Here is a 15,794-nt window from a genome sequence, read left to right on the forward strand (position 1 = left end):
AGAAATGCTAAGAAAAATCATCTGGCACTCCAGGACTCACATTAAGCCCAAGTATTAGCAGTCCATCTCTGTATGAATTTGAAGCCTGTGGTACTCAGAAGGTTAACTATGACAATCACAAAAGCCAAACCCAGCCCAGTTATTACCGAAATTGACCTATACCTGTTTCACGCTAACAACCTGATAAAAGTAGAGGCATGTTTATTTCTGGACAGAAATATTATCTATCTCAGTCTCTACCATTCTTTTACAATGTTTGACATTTAATCCAAAATTATGAAACACACACAGAACAGGTTAAAACAGTCAGCAAAATCAGACCCAGAGATGGAGGAGATATTAAAATTATTAGACAGAAACCATATTTATAATTAAATATGTTTATGGATCTGGTGAGAAATTTTAGCAGAAAGATGGGAAACTACTTTTAAAAAGGCAAATGAAGGGCAACCCTCTTGAGTTCCCTCCCACTTTGGGACCTTTGTATTATCACTTTATTATCACTCAATAAACCTTGCTTTGCTGCCAAACAAAAAAAAGGCAAATGAAAATGCTACAGATGATAAATATGCAGAAGTCCTTTATCAGGTTTATCGACAGAATGAACATACGAGAGGGAAGACTAAACCAAAAAAGATTGAAAGAAATGATCCAAACTGAAACAAAGAGACAAAAGACTAGAAACTAGGGCAGAGCAACTAAGAGGTGAGACAATAGCAAATGGTCTAACATATTTTTACTTGGAGTCCCAGAAGTGGGAAGTGAGCCACAGAAATATCTGAATAGCTAGTGAGCAAAACTTTTCTAAATTAAATAAATGACCACAAATCACAGATCCAAGAACCTCCAAAAAACCAAAGCAGGATAAAAATAAAGAAACACACACCTCAGTGCACCACAGCCAAACTGCTGAAGTAATGACATAAAGAGAAAAGTCTTGGAAATCAGACAGAAAAAGAAGAAACATTACAGAGGAACAAAGATAAGAATGGCAGCAGACTTCTTATGAGACACTATTATATGCCAGAACACAAGACAGTACCATCTTTAAAATACTTCAAGAAAAAAAAAAAAATTTTTTTCTTAACATCCACAAAAAGATTCTTATAAATTCATTGCTAGATTTCAACTATAAGAAATATTACATATACTTATCCATGAAAAAGGAATTGATCCTGATAAACATCAGGATTAGCCAACTTTTTCTGTGTAAAGCCATATAATAAGTGGTATAATAGTATAATGATGAGGGGCGCCTGGGTGGCTCAGTGGGTTTTGCCTTCGGCTCAGGCCATGATCCCTGGGTCCTGGGATCGAGCCCCGCAACGGGCTCTCTGCTTGGCAGGGAGCCTGCTTCCCTTCCTCTCTCTCTGCCTGTCTCTCTGCCTACTTGTGATCTCTGTCTGTCAAAAAAGAAAAAAAAAAAAAAAAAAACCTATTAAAAAAATAGTATAATGATGATATTATTTGAAGATAGGCTGTGATAAATTAAAGATAAATACTGAAAAGTAGAGAGCAACCACCACCATCACCAGCAGCCCCCCAAAAGGGAAGAGCTGATAAGCCAATAGTAGAGATAAGAGTGAATCATAAAAAAAATACTCAATCCTTAAAAAGACAGGAAAAGTGGGGGAAAAGAATAGAGCAAACAAAAAATAGCACAATGACAGATTTAGAGCCAACCATATCCATTACATTAATGTAAATGGTCTACGTTCCAATTAGAAGTCTGAGACTGTCATACTGAATAAATAACATACTGAGAGTGGCAGAACACTATAGAAACTAAGCATAGAAAATTAGAACATTAGAAAACTAATTTATGTCCTATAGTAGACTGAAATTGTTAGATTTATATCAATATTTAAGAAATTTAAAAACATCTCAATGAAAGCAAGTGATGAATATAATTAGGCTCAAACTGAAGTAATTATGAGTTGACAATTTTTTGTCTTCCTTTAGTTTCCTCATATTTTAAGGTCTCGAAGTTAATTCTCCCCCACCCTCACTAAATACAGCAATGTTCATAAACACTGACCTTGCCATGGCTTCTTTCCACTTTCTGAAAACATTTATTCAGGGACAGATTATGTCGAACAGAATTCTTCCAGCCTGTTGGTGCAGTAGCAAAATATGGGAAGCGGTCCAAAATCCAGCTATAAATTTCTTTGACAGGCAAACATTTATTTGGAGAGTGTTCAATAGCCATGTAAATGAGAAGACTAAAGGAGTATGGGGGCTTTGCAGTTGCTGATTTTTTTTCTGGGTTCTGATAGCAAGATGGTCCTAAGGATGGCACATCATCTCCCTCTATGTCATACAATGGACTAACGATTGGAAGACCCTCACTTCCAAAGCTGAAGTTTGTTAGAAGATTAGTACTTTCATGAAGCCAGTTCAAGTTTGTGAGTTCATCATCTGCTGACTCACTGTCCACTACAGTGGCCTTTGGCCTGGCAGCATCAACAGCTTCAGGCAAGCTTCCCATTTTGTAAATCTGGCTTAATCCTGCAACCTTTTCAGCTCCTGGAGTTTCAGCTCTCTTTTCTGGAGTCATTCCAATTACTGGACCCATTTACTCTTACAGTTCTGCAATAAAGAAAACAATTGTCAATCAATATAATACTTAAGACTCGTAAGCTCACGGAAAATGAAAATACATATTTAAATATCACAAATCGGAAATTTTGCAATCAATTATCCCACATAATATTGAAGCACAACATTTGTACAACAAAGACATTAAAGGTTACATCCAAGGAAGAGAATTTATTTCATATTATTTGAAATGGCTGTAAATAAAATACAGCATTGTAACACCATATGTGAGTGGTATTAATACAAATAAATAATCTATTTTGAATACTTATTAAAGTCCCCAGCCTACAGTAACAGCCTCGTAATGGTTATTGTTATTAAAAATGAGCAGACTTTCTGGGACACCTGGGTGGCTCAGTGGGTTAAGCAGCTCCCTTCGGCTCAGGTCATGATCCCAGTGTCCTGGGATAGAGTCCCACATCTGGCTCCTTGCTCAGCAGGGAGCCTGCTTCTCCCTCTGCCTCTGCCTGCTGCTCTGTCTGCCTGTGCTCGCACTCTCTCTTTCTATCTCTAACAAATAAATAAATAAAATCTTTAAAAAAAAAAAATGAGCAGACTTTCTTTGAATTATAAGACTAGATAATCCATGCATTTTAAGGATATATGACCTTACTCGATATAGAAAATAACCAAATTTAAATTTAATACATTGAAATTCAAATAAATATTTATTTAATAAATTTAAATTCAATATTAAGCCAAATTTAAAATATTGCTTAAACAATAATTCCAAACAAACCCTTTCCTCAAATTGAAATATTTACTACAAAGAGATAAATAACTAATATTTTTATAGATTATACTAAAAAGATAACATTTCTTACTAAATTCACTATCAGCAAAATTATTACTATAAATGTATTACATTCAATATTTTATTATATATATTTAAATATATATAAATTTATATATGTAACATATAAAAATTTATATATAGCATATATAAATTTATATATATATATTTATATTAATTCTATACCATCTCATCAAGTATTGACAACGAAAGGCTGGCATTCTCTAAGTAAACTTTGAATTATCACCATAATTTTCCAGGAGAAGGGAAAAAAAGCTATTTCTAAACTATCCTTTTTCATTTCTATTTTCTTAAATGTCTTTTGTTTTGCCTTTGAAACATACTTCAAGGCAAAAAACCTATCATGGGAAAATAAGTGACCAAAGAGAAAAGTGATACAAGTAATGTACTATTAAATTCATTTTTAGTGGTTCATAAAAGTACCTCATTTATGAATTCAGTGAAAAACTTTCTATCTTCCATTATCTTATTCAATCTACTTATGCTTATATAACTGAAATAAGAGAAATACCCCCATAGTTTTATTTCACTTAGAACAAAGCTGGCAGGTTACTTCAAGAACTATGAAACCAGTCAATTTTACATGTGTAACAGTCTATCTGGATTCTGGTAGCTATTAATAGATGTAGTCTCAAAGCTCTTATTACCAACAGCATCAGCTAATATTTCTGGGGCCAGGCATTGTGCTAAACATTACAAACTATATCTCAATTAACCATCAATTAAACCCTATAAAGTAGGCACTATTATTAACCCAATTTTATAAATGAGGAAAATGACTCAGAGGTTAACCATCCTGTTTTAGCTTACCTGGTTAGTAATGGGAAACAACAGAATTTAAACCTGGGCAGACGGACTTCGGAACCACAACTACTACATTATCCTGGTAAGAATACAAACTCATCATTGTTGAATGCCAATGACCTAGTCCTATCTATTTTAAATCTTACTACTGTTCTCTCCACATCCAGTTCCTATTTTTCTTACTTAGACCTGTACTTATAACTTGACATACCAAGATACTTTAAGAAGGAAAAGATCAAACTGTAAAAATTTGGTTTGTATTTCAGGTATGAAAGCTACATATTCATAAACATGCACATGTGTGCATGCATATGCGCAAGTAATATATGTCAGAGATGACTTTCTGTCCTATGTAGAGGACCAAATTATTCACTTTACCACCAAAGTCTCTCTACCCATAGAGAATTTCAAAAAAATGTGTCAATGAAAATTCACTGAAGAATATCTTGCTTCCTTTAAAAAAAAACCCAAACACACATAGCAGTCAGTGTTCAAAGATGGGAATGACTAATTTCCAATGTTCTACTTTGCCTTTCACCTCTATCTCCACTGATCTTCAATCACATACAGAAATCAGAGAGTACCAAATACCAGTAGCTTACACTTACTGAGATTTTACTATATTATAGATACTATGCTATGGGCTTTAAAATCTCTACTTACTCTGTGCTGCTACTTAGTTCTGTGTATGGTCCTTTATTCACAGCCATGGATTCCATAACGTTTTAAGTATTTTATTTTTGTATTCCTAATGAATCTTAATATGTTGGGCACATGAGTAGGCATCCAAGTTATAATCATTTCAAACTAAAATGAACTTAAAATCAACATATATGTTTACTCTGTACCAAGTGCCGTGTCACCTGCCTTTAAGAATTACTTTATTTTAGAAGAAAATCCTTAATGCTAGAAAACATCCTAACTGGTAACAATCAGAAAATTGAAATTCCCTGTTATTAATAAGGAAATTGAAGCAAAAAAAGCCATTTGCCTAAAGTTATAAAACTAATTAACAGTAGAGCCAAAATTATAAATCGGACTGAGTTCAATATGCAAGTTCTTTGTCCATTAGAGTACACTCAATCTCTTAAGTAGCTGATATTTTTAGCAATACTAATTCAGACAGACATTGTTGACAGATATGAGAATAACATATATTCTCCTCAGAAACTAATTCAGATGGTTGCAAATACATATTATTTCTCTGAATTACAAGTTTAGAATAAAATCCATTACTTTAAGATGTAAAGCAGTATTATGGCAGCATACATGCCAAAGATTACACAAAGTGTACAGCCAAGCAAAGTTAAAAAAAAAAAAATCAAGTACTGACATTGATTGGGTGACATTCTCTTAGGAAGGTTTGAACTGTGACTGTATTTTCAAGGAGAGAAAAAGAGTTTAGTATACTAAACTATCCTTTTAGTATACTTTAGGACATCATCCACTTAGAATACTAAGTCCACCACAATAAACAGGCAAATCATCTTTTCTCAGAAATGAAGTAAGTATGTAAAAAGCAAACATATATTAGAAAATACCCAACTTCACTGATAATCAAAGAAACTCAAAGCAAAACACAAATGTGATATTAAATATGACAATGTATTTGGCACAATGCCTGGTATGCAGTAAGCACAAATATTAGTAATAAAAATAATATCTACTTTTGCCCAAATTAACAATGGTTTAAAAAATATTGTATTTAATACACAATTTTGGGCAAGGAGCTAGTGCCATTTTGGAATACTAACTGGCGATATGCACCAAGAATCATTAAAAATGTCATATTCTTTGACTCAATAATTCACAGATCAATGGAACAGAATTGAGAACCCAGAAATAAACCCACACACATATGGTCAATTAAGGTACAATGAAGGAGACAAGAATATAAAATGGGGAAAAGAGAGCCTCTTTGATAAATGGTGTTGGGAAAACTGGACAGCTACATTCCTAAGAATGAAACTAGACCACTTAAACCATATACAAAAATAAACTAAAAATAAATTAAAGACCTGGGGCTTGGGTGGCTCAGTTGTTAAGCGTTTGCCTTCGGCTCAGGTCATGATCCCAGGATCCTGGGATTGAGCCCCACATCGGGCTCCCTGTTCGCTGGGAAGCCTGCTTCTTCCTTTCCCATTCCCCTTGCTTGTGTTCCCTCTCTCACTGTCTGTCAAATAAATAAATAAATAAAATCTTTAAAAATAATAATAATAATACGTTAAAAAATAGATAAAAGATCTAAATATAAGACCCGAAACCAGGAGCACCTGGGTGGCTCAGTGGGTTAAAGCCTCTGCCTTCGGCTCAGGTAGTGATCTCAGGGTCCTGGAATCAAGCACGGCATCAGCATCGGCATCGGCATTGGCATCGGGCTCCCTGCTCGGCAGGGAGCCTGCTTTCTCCCCACCCCCGCCTGCCTCTCTGCCTACTTGTGATCTTTGTCTGTCAAATAAATAATAAAAATCTTTAAAAAAAAATTTAAAAAAGAAAGAAAAGAAAAGACCTGAAACCAGAAAACTCCTAAAAGAAAACAGTCACTGATCTCTTAGACATCAACTATAGCAATATTTTTCTGGATCTGTTTTCCCAGGCAAGGGAAACAAAAGCAAAAATAAACAATAGGGCTATATCAAACTAGAAAGTTTTTGCAAAGCAAAGGAAACCAGAAACGAGACAAAAGGTTTTCTCCACTGAATGGGTGAAAAGTTTTGTAAATGATATATATGTTAAGGGTTTAAATATCCAAAATATATAAAGAACTCATAGAACACCACCAAACCCCCTCTAAATAATCCAATTAAAAATGGGCAGAGGACCTAAATAGACATTTTCCCAAAGATACACCGGATGGACAACAGACACATGAAAAGATGCTCAACATCACTAACCATGTGGGAAATGCAAAAGCAGAACCAGAATGAGATGTCACCTTATACCAGGCAGAATGGCTACTATGAGAAATATAAGAAATAACAAGTATTGGTGAGGCCACAGAGAAAAGGGAACTCCCACAAACCACTAGTGAGATGGAAATTGGTACAGCCACTGTGGAAAACAGTATGGAGGTCCCTTGAAAAATTAAAAATAGGTACCATAGGATCTTGTAATTCCACTTATGAGTATTTATCCAAAGAAAACAAAAACATTAATTCAGAAAGATAGGAGCACCCCTATGTTTACAGCAACCAAGGTACAGACGCAACTTAAGTGTCCACTGTTACGAATGGATAAATAAGATATGGTATATATAAACAATGGAATATTAGTCATAAAAAGGAATGAAATCTTGTCACTTGTGACAACATGGATGGACCTAGAGGATATTATGCTAAGTGAAGTAAGTCAGACAGAAAGACAAAAACCGTATGATTTCACTTACATATGGAATCTAAAACACAAAACCAAACCAGTAATATCAATAAAGAAACAGACTCATAGGGGCACCTGGGTGGCTCAGTCGTTAAGTGTCTGCCTTCAGCTCGGGTCATGATCCCAGGGTCCTGGGATGAAGCCCCACATCGGGCTCCCTGCTCAGCAGGAAGCCTGCTTCTCCCTCTTCCACTCCCCCTACTCGTATTCCTGCTCTTGCTGTCTCTCTCTGTCAAATAAATAAATAAAATCTTTAAAAAAAAAAGGAAACAAACTCATAAATATGAAAAACAGGTGGTTACTAAAAGGAAGAGTATGGAGGGATGGGTAAAATGGGTGAAAGGGATTAAGAAATAGAAACTTCCATGTGTAAAATATGTAAGTCACGGGGATTAAAAGTATAAGACAGGGAATATAGTCAATAATATTGTAATGTACTGGGGTGCCTGGGTGGTTCAGGCAGTTAAGCGTCTGTTGATTTCAGCTCAGGTCATGATCTTGGGGGGGGAGTCCGCACTCAGTGGGGAGTCTACTTGAGGATGTTCCCCCTCTTCCTCTCCCCTCCTCATCTAAAATAAATATATAAATCTTCAAAAGAATAACAGTAATATTGCAATGCACTTACTGTGATGAGGATTTTGTAATGTATATAGCTGTTGAATCACTATGCTGTATACCCAAAACTAGTTTAATATGCTATGTCAACTATACTTCAAATTAAAAAAGTCATATTCTTTGACCCAATAATTCCACTTATGAATCACTTCGTGAAATAATCCTACACAGGAAAAATAGATTGTCTCTGTCTCCCTCGTCTTTTATACACACACACACTCATCCAAAAATTATTAAAGACAGTAGAAAAGTATAAACATCTTATACATTTTATTATAGAGAAACAGCTAATTAAACTGAAGTACATCAATTCAATCTAATATTTAGTCATTAAAAATAACTTTCTTGAAGACTGTGAAGTAAACAAAAAAGCTTATTATAAATTTGGTGAAAAAGTAAAAATATATAAAACACTAAAAGTGGTTTTTATTAACTTGATAATTTTTTCTTTGATCTCTTTACCATTTTTTCTTTAATGTGTTTATTATTTTTAGAATAAAAAACTAAAATACATTCAAGGGGAAGAGCTGTGCTGGATTATTTTTTAGTGTTTCCACTTAACAAAGAATCAAATCACAAAAAGATCAAGGACTTATCAATGATCTTAAGTAAAAAACAGAAGCCACCTCAGAAAAAAATACACACACAGAAAAAAAACAAAAGGAAAAAAACCCGAACAAAAGTCACCTCTTAAATTCAGTGCAGTCTATTTTGCTACCAAGCTTTTCTGTAACACAAATTAGCTCACTGGTAAATAGGGGAAAGATTTTAGTACAATGTGAAAATCACATTGGTTTGTAAGTGATTTTTACCAGCTTATGTTTTTGCAATACTAAGTAATAACAGCTGAACCCAAAATAGGCTAACGTAGTGGAAAGCTGCAAGCTGCTGAAAATACAGTATTGTACACAATTCTCATTCAACCCATGTTCTTCCTCTTGGCACAGCTTGGCCACATGCATTTTCTTGGAAGCGTTAATGAGCTCTTCTCTCCACAAATTTTTACACATTTTATCCTACCCTCCATAACCTTGCAGCTTCAACCCTTCCTTGCATTCCCTTCCATCAAGCTATTTTCACCTTTTTTTTTAAATTCCTAAATTGTATTTCTTTATTTGTAATAAATTTAATATATCTTTTAAAATATTCTAATATTCTTAAAACTTATTTTTGTTAGTGTTCTGGTTACAAAGCTTCATACTTTTAGGTGAGTTGACCTATCAGCTAGCACAATATTTTAATGTTTTCAGAAGTATGTAATATGTAATATTACACAAGAAAGACCTGTATATTTCACACCAAAAATTTTTTTAAAAAGCTTTTACTTTTGTTTGGAAAATTCTAGTTTTATACCAAAATAAAATCTAGTTTTATAAGAAACTTCTTTTTAAAATGAACAGAAACCACTCAGTAACAGGTCATTAATAATGTGCATGGAAGTTTGCTTCAAAGCAGAACAAGTAAAGAAATAAAAGGAAATCTGAGCTAGTGATGTAACATTTCCTTTTATTAATCTTTTAAGAACAATACCTCAACAAACCACACGTAATTGTTACACATAATAAATGTCACTCAAAATAAGCATTAGGGTCAAGAGACTGTGATGTGGGGTTTGAAAACTGTACTCTAATTTCCTAGAAGCATAACTAGCATAACCCAAGTAATGAATACATCCACTAATAAACCAATTCCTAAAACCAAGATAATGCTACAAAAAAAGTAGGTAAATGTACAAGACAATTTTGCAAAGTACACATTGGTGTTAAGACTCCCAAGTCTTCTACATTTCAGAAAAAATTGAATTTCTTTAGACAAGAATAATTTAAAAGTGGAGAGTTCAAACAAGCCCACTATAATCACTCTGCAACTCCTGCCTAGAGCTTCACTGTGTAAGGCCATAGCAGTATCTTGAGAAGAGGGCTCAGGATTAAAATGTAACATTTTTTCACATCTGTGCAGCCCATGCATCTATCAAAGATATTTAATAGAGATCTGCATATTTCCATACTACGTTCAATATTACAATGATAGTCTAGGACAAGAGAAATAAAATTCCATATTGGAATTCTTGGATCATTTCCCAAAAGGTTAGAGAAGAGCATTTTTGCTTAGGTCAGTATTAACAATGGTCTGAGAGGAAATGCTTGACAGAGCTGAGAGAAGGGAAACTAAGGTATAGAATTTTCAATATTACCCTGGTATTAGAGGTATTGTAAGAGCTATTATTGATAGCTCTTTTGCCCAAAATAACTAAGAAACCTTCTAAACACAAAATGTTGGTTATTGACACACAGTGTCTTTTTATTTATTTATCCATATTTTTAATTGACTGTATCAAAGACTAGGCAAACAAAAACATTTTTTCTTTATACTTCTATCATGTTAGGACCCGTAACCATTATTTTAGCTCCCCCCCCCCGCCTTTTTTTGAAGTTTATTTATTTATTTGACAGAGAGAGACACAGCAAGAGAGGGAACACAAGCAGGGGGAGTCAGAGAGGGAGAAGCAGGCCTCCCGCGGAGCAAGGAGCCTGATGTGGGGGCTTGATCCCAGAACCCTGGGATCATGACCTGAGCTGAAGGCAGACGCTTAAGGACTGAGCCACCCAGGTGCCCCACTCCCTTTGTTTTTTAAACATCATATAAAATTGAATTGTACTGAAACTTACTTTTCCCCCCACTAAATTTTTTAACATTATTGTAGCAATAATTCACTTTTAAAGATGACAACTATTCTTTCTACTTTATGAATATACCAAAATTTATTATACTCTTGTGGACAATTATTTATTTATGTTTGAGGCTGTTACAAGTAGCATTGTTATGGATATCCTTGTTCCTATCTCTTGGAATACAATTGCCAAGAACTTTAGTGGGGTACACAACTAAAAGCAGGATATATTGGGTAGAATTATTGGGTCACAGAGCATTCTTCTCTTCCACTTTAACTGGTCATGACAAATTGCTACCAGGAATATACGTGTATTCTGTTTACTCCATGTACTCATCAAAAACATTTTTTTGCCAACCTGATGACTATGAAATTTCATCTCCTTGTGTTTTACTTGGCATTTCCCAGATTAGTAATGGGGTTGAACATGCAGGTATTCCCCGCTTTTTGAAGTTATTATACTACTCTGCTTCTACAAAAGACCTACATTAGTACCTGTTGAAGATGATTTTCACTTTCAGGAAAAGGCACAAAATGAAAATAGGATTTAGGGTCTGTTCTGAAGCATGTGTGAACCCTGAGCAGGGAGAGTGGCATTGCCAAGCTCCTTCCCCAGAGGGTCTATACTCAGCCCCTTAGAGTCAAGCTGCCATAGCTTTGAATGGTACCTGTGGAATTCTGGGCTTTATCTTGATTTATCTTGTGTATCCCTTGGTAAGATGTGTCCTAAGGTACCAGAAAAGCCTATGGGAGATTCCTTTTTTTGGCTCTGGGAATGTTCCTATAAATTTCCATATAAATTAATGGTAATTTCTTCTTCACTTTACACCACTTGGGCTTCCTAAGGTTTTGTAGGAAGATTCTACTTTTGGATAGCAGGAGAAACCTGTACATAAGAATTATCTTCTGGGACACCTGAGTGGCTCAGTTGGTTAAGCACCTGACCTCAGGTCAGGACATGATCCCAGAATCCTGGGATGGAGTCCGATATCAGGCTCCTTGCTCAGCGGGGAGCCTGTTTCTCCCTCTATTGCTCTCCCTGCTTGTGCTCTCTGGCTCTCTGACAAACAAACAACAAATAAACAAATGAATAAATGAATAAATAATCTTTATTTTTAAAAAAATCTTCTATTAATTGTCTATTTAAGTCACTTGTACTGTTTGTACACTAATCCTTACATGTGATGCAAAGATCTTTCCCTAGTAGGTGGTTTGTCTTTTTAGTCTATTAGTTGTCTATGAATGAAAAAGTTAACCTTAATATGATGGGATTTATTAACCCTTTGCTTTATAGTTACTGTAGTTTATTTCTCATTTAACAATTCCTTCCCAGGGAGCCTGGGTGTCTCTACTGGTTAAGCGTCCAACTCGATTTCAGCTCAGGTCATGATCTCAGGGTCCTGGGATTGAGTCCTGTGTGGGCCTCCTCAACAGCTGGTAGTCTGCTTGGAGATTCTCTCTCTCCCTGTCCCTCTGTCCCTCTGCCAGGTCCTGCTCTCTGTCTCTATGTCTAAAATAAAATAAATCTTAAAAAAACTTGTATCCTTTCTGTTGCGGGAACCAATCTTGAGCATTGGCATCCTTGAACATTCTTGCTATATATGCCAAGAATGAAAAGCCTTCACTTGGGCTTTTTTTTCAGGGTTTTGTTTGCTGCAAGCAAACTTGAGGGATGACCTAACATCTCCTCCCAAAGAGCAGGTCAAGCTCTGTTAACATTTTTTCTTTCGTTCATGAGTTATTTAGAAGAATGCTTCTTAATTGCCATGTGATCTTTTTTTCTAACTGATTTCTAATATAAATGGTCCATAGGATACTAATCCTTTGAAATGTATTAAAACTTGTTTGGTCCTAGTGTGTAGTTGATTTTCATGATTCAGCTGATGTTTCCAGTGATTGGATGAAATATGTGTCCACTGAATTAAGCTTCTTAACTACATCATTTAAATTTTCTAGATTTGTACCAATTTGGGGGGTCTGTTTTCTTTATTAAATACTGAAGAAGATATATTACAATCTCCTACTATGCTGGTGAAATTAATCAGATTTTCCTGGTAGTTCTGTTAATTTTTGCTTTTTTTGTGGTTACAGTTATTAGTTGCATACAAATTTAAAGCTTCTAGTATTACTGGCAAAAATGAAGCATTTACCATTTTGTATCAATTCTTTTTCTGTAGTAATTCTACTAGTTTTAACATCTATTTCAAATGATATGCCAGATTTCTTTCCACTAATATTTGCCTTAAATATTTTTTTCCATCATTTTACTTTCAACATTTTTCCTCTTGTTTCCTTCCAGTCTCTGCTTTAAACCCCATTTTAAATATAAGGTATAGATGTGTTTATTTCTAACACTTTATTTGATATTCTACTCCATATTTCTTTCTCTTTTTTGGCCTTCTTTAGAATTCCTTTTCCCCGCTTTCATTTTTTATCATTTATTAGTTCGGAAGTTATATATTTATTTCTATTACTAAAGTGTTACCTTAAAATTTTTATCATGCATTCTTATCAAAATCTAAAAGTTACCTTTAATCTGAGTAATAAAAAGATCTTTTGAGGCACACCTGCGTGGCTCACTGGGTTAAAGCCTCTGCCTTCGGCTCAGGTCATGATCCCAGGGTCCTGGGATGGAGCCACGCATTGGGCTCTCTGCTTAGCAGGGAGCCTGCTTCCTCCTCTCTCTGCCGGCTCCTCTGTCTACTTGTGATCTCTCTCTCTGTCAAATAAACAAATAAAATCTTAAAAAAAAAAAAAGACCTTTTGAATACTAGTTCCAATCACCTCCTCCTGGTTTATAAAATAATGGGTATTAAGTAAACAACTATAATAACTGGTAATTTAGTTCTAGCTTTTACTATTCATGGTTAATAATAATATTACTTATAGTTAATTTTTATTAATTTACCGATATATTCACCACTCTGATTATTCCTTCTTGAATCTCATACTAGCTATGACCATTTTTCTTTCTACATAAAACAAGGACTGCTTTTGAACTTCCAGATTTTATTTACTTGAGCATATCTTTATTTTATCCTTTGTTTAGGAAAGACATTTCTGCTAGCTATAGAATTCTAGGTTGAACTAGGATAGGTCATAGTGGTTAAATTTCTTTCTACTGAGTATATAATTTCATGGTCGTCTACTTCCATTATTGTTACTGAGACCTGATATTCCTCTAAAGGTGTTCTGTTTTCTCTTACAATTTTCCCCTTTATTAGCCTCTTTTATATTTTCCATTTTCTTCTTTGTGTTGCATTCTGGATTTCTTCAGAGGACTATCTTTCATTGTATCAATTTTTCTTCAGTGGGGTCTATTTACTTTTATCTATCTTTTGAATTTTAATTTTAATTACTATATATTTTTATTTCTAGAACCTCTGATTCTTTATGAAATATCTCTTTTCCTTATTTTAAGTTGTCACTGAACATATTAAATGTATAATTTTTATATTTTATATCTAATAATTCCAAGATGTGAACTATTGGCAAGTCTGATTCTGCTGATTCTCTTATATTATGCCTTGTTTCCCTAGATAGTTTGTAATTTTTATTACAAATTACTCATTTTCTTTTTTTTTTTTTTTAAGATTTTATTTATTTCAGAGAAGGAGCACGCAAGTACAAGCAGGGAGAGGAGCAGAGGGAAAAGCAGACTCCCCTGCAGAATAGGGAGCCTGATGTGGGGCTCAATCCTAGGACTCTGGGATCATGACCTGAGCCGAAGGCAGATGCTTAAGCAACTGAGTCACCCAGGTGCCCCTAAGCTACTCATTTCATTAGAACTTTACTGAAAGCAACTCTTTGTTGGTGACATTTGTGTTGCTTCTGTTAAGTCCCAGGAGTAGTAACAATGAAGAAACATTTTGAATTCTTAGTGTAAATTCAAGTAAACCTGTGTGAAAGGCTAGTTTGTGGTTAAAAAAAATTTCAGTAGTGATTTTATTCTTCCTGTTAGCAGCAATATTCTTATAACTTTCTTTGTCTTCTCTAAGGACATGAAGAGAAAGAGTATCTAGATCACACATCTAGAAGTTATAGCCCTTTGGGGCTCCACAGTAATGGGGAAGACTATTTCCTGCTAGGTGTTTTACCTTGGCTGGGTCTGGGCTTTGCTTCCTGTTCCTGAGCCCCACAAGGCTAAGAAAACAGAAACTCACTTGATTTGGTAAATACCCTCAAGGCAAGAGCCAGCTTCAGTACTCAGCTTACTGCACTGGGTTCTCCCTGGGTTTGCAATTAGTGTTCAGTCTAAATATTCTTTACTTTTGTGCCAGAGCACTGATGCATTTTTACTGAATATTTTAGGTTGTTTTCAGCAGAAAGGCCATTTAGTTTGCCATGCTGCTAGAAACAGATATTTATATTAGTTCCTGATGGCACTATCACTAACCTGCATTATCCTGTATCTTAAAGCACTGTTTAAGTTTCTCCTGCTTCAACACACTTGAGAGATTTGACTCACTCCTCTATCAGTAAGAGTTGCTCATTGTGATAGTGATTCCCAAATAGAAGTAGGTACAGGACACTTCCCTGGAGGTGGAAGGTACTTATCAAAAATTGTGCACATTTTTCTAAATAGAGGTGGTTCTTCTCACCCCTTTAAAAATAAATCATATTCATTAAAGACATAAAGACATTTTAGCCCCTTTAAGTATGATTCAGGCTTGTCATTATAAACAGACTTGTAAGGTATATTTATATGGACTCCATACAGGAGTATTTGCCACTTTATAAGTGTTTCTCAAGTGAGGATGTCCCATTGATATACTCTGGGGGCCAAGAGTTTTGCAAACTTTCATTCTGTGCTTTTATTTCAGTAACAGCATAAAAATGTATTTTACTATTTTCAAAGAGAATAATGAAAGACTTATTAAAAACTTCAGGAACTAAAGTCAGTGATCCTTAAAATAG

At 34.8% G+C, this 15,794-nt stretch overlaps 1 protein-coding gene across 4 annotated transcripts in view; it reads right to left on the bottom strand.

The window, feature by feature from the left end:
* Positions 1-15,794, bottom strand: part of FOXN2 (forkhead box N2) — a 63,978-nt gene that overhangs the window by 27,054 nt on the left and 21,130 nt on the right. For all 4 annotated transcript variants that reach the window (XM_032877839.1, XM_032877838.1, XM_032877840.1 and 1 more), the window contains exon 2: positions 2,039-2,589. In XM_032877839.1, coding sequence (XP_032733730.1) covers positions 2,039-2,575 — 537 coding nt within the window. In that variant the 5' untranslated portion in view covers positions 2,576-2,589. The remainder of the gene's footprint in view (positions 1-2,038; positions 2,590-15,794) is intronic.

Source organism: Lontra canadensis, unplaced genomic scaffold (genome assembly GCF_010015895.1).
Source record: "Lontra canadensis isolate GAN:19392208 unplaced genomic scaffold, GSC_riverotter_1.0 scaffold61, whole genome shotgun sequence".
Taxonomy (NCBI): domain Eukaryota; kingdom Metazoa; phylum Chordata; class Mammalia; order Carnivora; family Mustelidae; genus Lontra; species Lontra canadensis.